At 36.1% G+C, this 8,862-nt stretch overlaps 2 protein-coding genes across 2 annotated transcripts; both read right to left on the bottom strand.

The window, feature by feature from the left end:
- Positions 1-562: 562 nt before the first annotated feature.
- LOC127796299 (pectinesterase-like) lies at positions 563-2,907 on the bottom strand. Its single transcript, XM_052328371.1, has 2 exons — positions 1,859-2,907; positions 563-1,346 (listed from the first exon to the last, which is right to left on the bottom strand). Exons 1-2 carry the CDS (start codon positions 2,850-2,852, stop codon positions 664-666), a joined length of 1,677 nt encoding a protein of 558 aa, XP_052184331.1. The 5' UTR covers positions 2,853-2,907; the 3' UTR covers positions 563-663.
- A 3,619-nt stretch (positions 2,908-6,526) lies between these two features.
- Positions 6,527-7,804, bottom strand: LOC127797993 (probable pectinesterase/pectinesterase inhibitor 6). The gene has a single exon (XM_052331255.1). The coding sequence runs from the start codon at positions 7,378-7,380 to the stop codon at positions 6,751-6,753; it is 630 nt and encodes a 209-aa protein (XP_052187215.1). The 5' UTR covers positions 7,381-7,804; the 3' UTR covers positions 6,527-6,750.
- Positions 7,805-8,862: the final 1,058 nt, after the last annotated feature.

Below are 8,862 nucleotides of genomic sequence, written 5' to 3'. Positions count from 1 at the left end.
TTGAGGTACAAATTCATGCAACATCTATATATATTTATATATATTCCCAATATTAGTATTATTTATTAATTTGTCGCCCGTAAGAGGTTACATTGCCATTAACATTAGTATTATTATTAATTTTGGAGCTAGGGTTCAATATTCGCAGAAATTTTAGTTCCTGATCAGGTACGTGTACGTATAGTAGAAGTACCTTTAGTACTTTCTATTAGTATATATATTATTATTAGGTCACAATAATTCCTTGTTTAAACATGCATGCATGGGGCATGGCCAATGATGCTGCTGCGTGCGTGGTCCTATATTTAATATTTTCTGCAGAACTACACTCGATGTCTACGTTTGGCAACTTGTATCTCTTAACGTAGCCATGTCACCAAACATATTAATTAATCAGTATATATATATATATATAGTGACAATTAATTAATACCGCACTAGCAGATGGTACTTAATTACCTCTATAATATACTACTACTAGTGCCTCAAATATTATTTTGTATCAAATAAAAGCTAATTTAAAATTTGCTTAATTATATATATATATATATGCAAAGAGAGAAACAAAAACTGAAAGGATCACAGCTGTTCATTATTTTATTTCTATTTCACATACATATATATATATATATATAACGTGGACTTGTATATATATACACACAGTCAAAGGCCAGAGGTAAAGGGCACTCCGGTGGCTGGAATCCATGTATCTCCGGCCAAGAAAGTGGCAACCGTAAATTTGCCGGCCTCCGTAGAAGAGGTAATAACGTGGTACCCGGGCCACTTCACCCTTCCACTAGTCCCTGCACCAGGACCACTGTTCATGTATTCGCCATAATATAGGGTGCTTAAGCCAAAGTTCCCATTCCATTCAGCCCATCCCTCCGGGGCAATCAAATCGTCCAGAAAGCACTTCATGAACACCGTCCTCGAATACTTCTGCCAGGGCCGCCCCAGATACGTCTTGCGCGAACCAGCCCCCTCTCCCGCAGCCTTAACCATGGAATTGTGGATTACGATTCCCGTGTTCTGGTTCGGATCGCTTCTTTTCTGAGCCGTCACGTAGTTATCCTGATTGCTCAACGGTTTTCTCACGTATATGTTGCAGTTCTGGAAAACTGCAGCGGCATTCCCGAATATGAAGTCTTGGGTTCCGTAGATGTCGCAAAGCCGGTAGAACTGTCGCTTCGAATAGACATATAAGGTGTCTTGGTAGCCTTTGAAGCTGCATCTGAAGAAGACCGAGAAATCGCTGCCGCAGCGCACTGCGACTGCTTGCCCTTTCTCAGGTCCTGCCGTGTTTTCGAAGCTCATGTCCCGAGCAATGAAACCGTCTTCGGAAATACCTGCAGGGGCAAAGCAAATAATTAATTAATTATCTTCATGCACGCTTGAATTTCATTTATTAAAAATTTAGTGAAGCTAGCTATAGGGTTGGTCTGATCCTGATTTCAAAAATATAATATTTTTAATTAAATTATTTTAATAGAGCCATCTATATATACATGAGATCAGAAGCTAGCTAGCACTTTAATTTCCTTTTACACAGTACTATTTAATATATATATATATATATATACTTATAGAATTGATGTCTGATGATATTGTTATATGTTCATGAAATATATATATATAAATATCACGAAGACAGGGCGAGTGCATGGGACCTTGAGGTCGGTCACCTCGTTGTACGAAAAAGTGCTTTGAATATTATTATTAAAAATTGAACTTCTTTTTTAGTTATTGGGTGCATGGTAATTTAGTAGCTGCCTTTAATTTTGTTTTTGCTATTTTCTCTGGAGAAAGGAAAAGGTAATGGAAGATGACAGAAAGAGAGAGAGAGTAATGAATTACTCACCAAAAGTTGCGGAGTCGTAAGTTGTGGAGCCGCCTCTATTTCTATCTCCGGTAACGACAGTAGCACCAATCCCATCTCCGACAAACATCAGGTTCCTCATTGAACTCCCAATCTCGATCTTCTCCCTGTACACACCGGCTTTCACGTATATCACGAATCTCGCGTCCCCACTACGCCGCTTCGAGGACGCCGCCACCGCCTCTGAGATGGTCTTGTAGTTGCCTGATCCGTCTTGCGCCACCACAACGTCGGCCTTTTGCTCAGAGTTAGAGGACTCCAGAAGAAGAAGCTTCCTGTCGGCGGCCGGCAGCCAGCCCGGGAAGCCGTGAGCTAGCAGCCGGCGGCGTCTGCTGCGCGTCTGCTGCCGCTTAGCGGAATATGAGGTAGTAGTGGTGGTCGTTGCCTGCAGCAGCAGCTGCTTGTTTATGGCCAGAGAGTTGCTAAGAAACTTGGACAAGTCTGCGAACATGTTATTAGGGAAGGACTGCAAATAATGATCAAAAGACAAGTTGAAATCAGCAAAGCCGTTCGCGCAAGTTTGCTGGTTGGTGAGGGCGGCGCTGAGCCAAGTTTGGACGCTATGAGGGCTACTGCAACCGACGGAGCGGTTAAGCTGGTGAACGGTGTCCTCGGACATCTCCAAGCAGTCAGACCAGGCTAGCTTGGCTTGCGGGTCAAATGAGCTGGCGTCCATGGATGAAAAGAGCCTGTGGGCCTGTTGGGCTTGGCGGAAGCTGAGCCGAATGGTCGAATCACGAATAAAACTAAACAGGGTTGAGGTTTTATTATCAATGGATCCTGCTTCAGCTGGTTTATAACTGGCGGCCAGAGAATTGCATGGTTGAGGGTAGGGGACTTGGCTGCATATTGATGATGATGATATTGGGGCAGCAGCGTGGACCTGTAGCCCAGCTGGTGAAGAAGTCGAAGACACAATTAGACCAACACTTAGAGCGGCTAGAACAAGAATAATATTATTGAACGCCATCTTCATATATGAATCTATCTCTATGATCTCTGTGCGTGTGTGTGGAGTGATACAGAAACTAACTAGAGGAGAGGCTTCCTTTTATAGAGTACACATGCAACTTTCATGGCATCAACAGTATGATTTTTTGCATCAAGAATTCTTACAATTTTGAAGTTGGATTGCACTCAATTTTATAATTTTACATGTTGAAAATCATCTTACAATTTTACTATTTTAACAACTTTATCAATATTCAACTAAAGAGTATGGAATATAAATCTTCATATATAACTTCACTTATATATTTATGGATGAAAAATAATATTTTTATGCATGGAATTTTGTTAAAAAATAAAGCCACCAAATAAATACTGTGGTCGTGAAATTTTATTTTGTTTGTAAAAAGTTTTAATTTTATGCAATTATCTAAAAAGAAAATAAAGTTGACAAGGAAGTGAGAGGGAGCAGGCCTTTTTAACATTTTATTATTAAATAAAGGCAGGGGGAAAACTTGAAGTGTAAGAAAGAAAGGATAAAGTACGTAGTGGCAAAGGCAAGGGCCAGGGAGGGGAGGGAATTAGGCATCGCCCGCCGGGTTGGAAGGAGTAGCCAATTGTCACGTCACGTCAGCCTAGTGTAATGGCAGCTTGTCATATTCTCTGATATATATATAGATTTCATCTTACTTTGGAGGACTACTCTTCTCTCTGGGGCTGTCATCTCTGTGTGTGTGTGGCTATCATTCAATCCGTCTCCCAACGTCGATTTCATGGCCTCATCAGTCCTCCACTTTCCTCCCAAGTCTACGGCTACTGGCTTCAAGCTGGCGCGATTGCTACTACTAGTTCGGTCATCAAAAGACTTTCTCTCGCTTTGCCGCCCCGCCTACGGATATTTCTCACCTTACTACACAAACAGAGTGAGTTCTTCTTCTTCTTGTGACGTTTTAATAATATAAAAATTATTTAAAATTTATTTTATGAGATATAAAATCATTAATTAATTTTTTATATTTAAATTTAAAAATAAAAAAAATTTAATTGATAATATAATCAAATTATTTAATCTTTTTTATGATATAATTTAACGTAAATAAGATTTTATTAATTTTAATTTTAAAAAATTTCTTTATATTAAATTTACAATAACAAGAATAATTAATATTATTCTATAATATAGAAAATAATTTATTTTTTATCATATTTAATATCACAAGTAATGTTTCTATTTCGATGGATATAATTTTTTTAAAATTTTTAATTCTAAAAATACATCCAAACCATTAGAGCATATTATGTTTTAGAAAGTTTTTCCAGATAAAATTTTCGCCAATCAAACATTAATTATCTTCTTAAAATAGCATTATTTTTTTATTATTACATTATTAATTAAGACATCATTATTTATTATTTAACATTAAAAAATTATTTGTGAATTTAGGGAGGTGAGAGCTTTTGTCTGAATAATAGCTCATTATTTACTATTTAATATTAAAAATTTATTTATAAATTTAAAAAGTTAGAATCAGTTGAACTAAATAAAATAAAAAAATAAACAGAATATAAACTCAAAAAAAAATATCATCGAATAAAATTTAATGGATAAGACACCTCATTTATTTACAACCTCTTTAATTATTTGGTAAAGCCCTATATCTCATAGAATACTCGATCACTTTTATTTTTATATATATCCATAAAAAGTGGATCTGTAAGTTAAAAAGTAATTAAGGCTTGAGGGCCATGCCATCTGATCGAAGTGGACAAGAGCCCTATCCTCCACTAACGAAAATGGGTGGATGATACCAAGGCAAGGGTATATGGGCCTAATGATTTGGGATGCATAATTATCTTTATCTATTTCTAAACCTACCAATTAATTTGTTATATAGAATTGTGAACAATAATTCATACAAAATAAATACAATATAGGTTAGTAGTCTGTATATATATATATGTGTGTGTTCCGTATCGTATCGTAATGTCTCCTATAAATTGGAGGGCGATTTTGTTCACCCCTTGAACATAATCCCTGTCAATGGGCTTAAAAAAATAACTCTTTAATTGAAAAAAAATGTAAAATTATTTTTAAAAAAATTAATTATGTTTCAAAAAAAAATTATTTTTAAAACTTAATTGAAAATGTGACATGATTAAAATTGGATGAATTAGAACTTATAAAAAATGACAGATTTACAAAAATAATTGATAAGATTAAAACTGAGTCAAAACTAAAAAGTGACTGTTTTCAGTAATTAATTTGTTTGAGTAGTGAAAATATTTTTTTTAAAAAAATAACTAAAACTATTTTTTTTAAATATAATTATTTTTTTAACCCCACCGACGGGGTTACGTTCACCCCGTTAAAGGGGTGAACAAAATCGCACTCTACAAATTGCTAAGCCGATTTAGTGATTTTTCTATAAAGGATGAACTCTTTCCCTTCCCTCCATGCACTGTAGGTAGGGACTCCCCTACAGCTACAGGGAGGAGTTTGTAGGTATAAAGTCTTTGTCTCTATACAAATTGCAGTCACAAGACAAGAGATATGATTAAAAATTAAAAGTTAAAAATTATTAATTCTGTGCTATATCTTAATTTAATTTTATAATTTAAAAATATAAAATATATTTACAAATATATTTTTCTATTTTATAATTTTAATATCATTTATTTTTTATTATCAATTTTTATAATTTTCCATATATTTCATTAGCATGGTATAGTTAATTACCAGTCTCAAACAATATTGGGTGCACTTAATTATAAATTAATATATACTAAGAAATATATATGTATAATTATAATAATTTTTTTATGGAAAATTATATCATATATAGCTAGGTGCATAAAGTAAAAATCATAACTACATATATATATATATATATATATTGTAAGAGCATAGCCCAGACGAAAGATTCAAATAACAATGTAATAGCACATTGATATGATCAACATGCAAAGAAATAAAAATATCTACCATTCTATTTTAAGAGAAGTATAATGACAATATCATCAAAAAGAAAATCTTTAAACTTGTTTAATTAGAAATAACAAGTAAAAGGAACATAGCAGTTAAGTTGTTGCTATGTGTTTGACCAAATTAATGGGATATATATGAATTCTTAAATTCCCATAGAAAACAGCCCTATAGTACTGGTAGGATATAGTTGGAGCAAAGAGGGGTTTTGATGGGGAAATTTAGGGTACCCTTTTCCATTTTCATTGGTCAATAGTAAGCTATGCCTTCGATTGGGCATGCATCATCATATCTTGTTTTGATTTACACCACATGCACCCTCTTCTTTGTTTTTACACACCATGCATGCGTGGTCTCTTTTCTTGCACTATATATGCTTCCCGTATTATTGTATCACACCCCCAAAAAAAAATGAATACTCAAATTATTAGCCCGACGAGGGTTGTGCAAGGCTCGCAAATGCCATCAAACCTTTTGCTAATCTCATCAGAAGATGGTAAATATAAAAAAAAAAAAAAAAAAAAATTCTAATGAATACATTCAACATATATGTACATTAATTAATTAATATTGCCTGTTTGATGTTCTCATTAATTTACAATTTGTGAATTGACAGGCTTAATTAATTATTATATGTATTGAGCTAGCTAGCTAGGGTATATATGCCTAATTAGTTAATAAAACAAATTTATTTCCAAATGCACGTAGGTAGCATATATATATGTGTGTGTGTGTGTGTGTGTGTGTGTACAAGTACAACCAAGGAATGTCAATTAATAGGGAAATTTGAACCTGCAGGTCACAGATCACAACAACATACAGTTGCTTGTTTTTATTGCACATGGACAATTATTACTGGTGGGTGGTACTGCAGTTCGCACATAATATGATTATGTTGTTGATGCTTACGTTTAGCAACTTTAATTAATTAACAAATTAATTGTCAAAGGCCGGAAGTAAAGGGCACTCCGGCGGCTGAAATCCATGCACCTCCGGCCAAGAAGTTGGCAACCGTGAATTTTTGAGCCTCCGTGGAGCTGCTAATGACATGGTAACCGCTCCACCCGACCCTTCCACCAGTCCCTGTGTTCATGTACTCCCCATAGTATAGCGTGCTTAAACCAAAGCTCCCTTCCCACGGAAGCCACCCTTTCGGATCAATCAAGCTGTCCAGATCACACTTCATGAATACGGTCCTCGAGTACTTCTGCCACGGCCGCCCCAGATACGTCTTGTGCCGACCCACCATCGCCTTCACAATTGAATTGTGGATTACGATTCCGGTGTTCTGGTTCGGATCCGTTCTTCCCTGAGCAGTAATCACGTTCTGCTGGTGGCTCATGGGTTTTCTCACGCATATGTTGCAGTTCTGAAGAACTGCGACGGCATTGCCGAATATGAAGTCTATGGTTCCGTAGATGTCGCAAAGGCGGTAGAACTGTCGCTGGGAAATCACAAATAAGGTGTCTTGGTAGCCTTGGAAGCTGCACCGGAAGAAGACCGAGAAGTCGCCGCTGCAGCGCACTGCAACCGCTTGCTGCTTCTCAGGTCCGGCGGTGTTTTCGAAGGTCATGTCCCGAGCAATGAAGCCTTCGCCGGAAATACCTTCAGTGACAAAGCAAGCAAATTCATTGGAAACATCAGTTTTCTAATGATTGATATATATTTCATAATAATACACCGGAAAACATATATAAAATGTCAGTTTATGATAAATATATATATATATATATATTGTTTGTATTTATGCGGCTTGGCTTCTCAATTATGTAAGGAGAGTTAGATTGTAAGTTGAATCCTTGACTCTTATGCAAAATGAAAATTGGATTTTGGAGGTGTGGCTGCGGCAATATTAATATTAGCGCGGACCAGCTGCAGCCCAAAGCCGAATAATGGCGATGGCACAATTAGACCAAAGCTAAAAGTGGCTGCAGCTAAAACAAGAATATTTAAGATCATCATGATCGTGCCCAAATGTAAAACAGAGGAATTAAGAATGTGATAATCACTTCATATGTTTCAAGTACTTGGAAGTGGAGCTCCTTTCTTATACAAGGCATGCAATCATCGATGAAGGAATCTTGGGAATTCGGAAAGGAAAATGACGACATTTATAGGTAAATTACGTAAATAATCACTTAATTTTATATTAAAATATAAAAATATTATTAAATTTTAATTTAAAGTTAAAAAAATCTTATAATATAATTTCATAACTATTATTAATTACTGTAAAAAAAGATGAATGAAATGCTAATATTTTTATATTTTAATAAAAAATACAGTGATCTTTTTATATTTTTGTTTAAAGTTTAATGATTATTTATATTATTTAACTGTTCATGTTGTTAGTCAAGTCAATATTCAATTGGCCTCTTTTAATGAAAATTGATGATAGCTATTGTCGACCGTGATTCATCGGCCCGCACTAATGTAATGAACTCGAAATAAAGAATGATGTATGGTATGGTTTTATTTGTTGACCCGCCGGGCGGTCGATCCCTGCAAAGTACTCTGATGCTCGAGTAAGTAAGCGAGAAGATGCAGAATATCAGTAAATTGGCAGAGATAGAAAGCATACCATGGCTTTGGAGAGAGTTGATTGATATATATGAGGAGGAGATGTCCTTCTGCATATGTTGTACGTCTGCAGGTGATGGGAGAGAATATCCTACGCCGGCGGAGATGCCTAGGCGACGGCATGGTGATGACGAGACCCTCATTAATGTGAATGGGATCTGCCTTTAATGAGGATGTAATCTGAGGCAAACGCGCGAAAATTCAGAAATGGCTGCAATGATGTTGTTGCAGGCGAGTATAAGGCCAAGACGGTGGGCCATGTTGGGCCTAGGCTGCCCAACTAGAATAATCCCTAGTCCACAACTGTTCTTTGGTTACTCTGTGGCCTTCTTATTATGCGAGTTGATCAAATAGGTCATCAAATTGGAAGCGTCGCTAGGAGTTTGTCAGGAGTATAGTTGGGAGCTCGCTCGAAGTATCGTTAAGAGTTCGCTTGTTTAAAACCCGCTTGGTCCCACTATCTAAGCTTGGGCTC

The sequence above is a fragment of the Diospyros lotus genome, chromosome 3 (assembly GCF_014633365.1).
Source record: "Diospyros lotus cultivar Yz01 chromosome 3, ASM1463336v1, whole genome shotgun sequence".
Lineage (NCBI taxonomy): Eukaryota > Viridiplantae > Streptophyta > Magnoliopsida > Ericales > Ebenaceae > Diospyros > Diospyros lotus.
The sequence above is the reverse complement of the archived record's forward strand: the minus strand, read 5'-3'. Positions and strand labels throughout refer to the sequence as shown.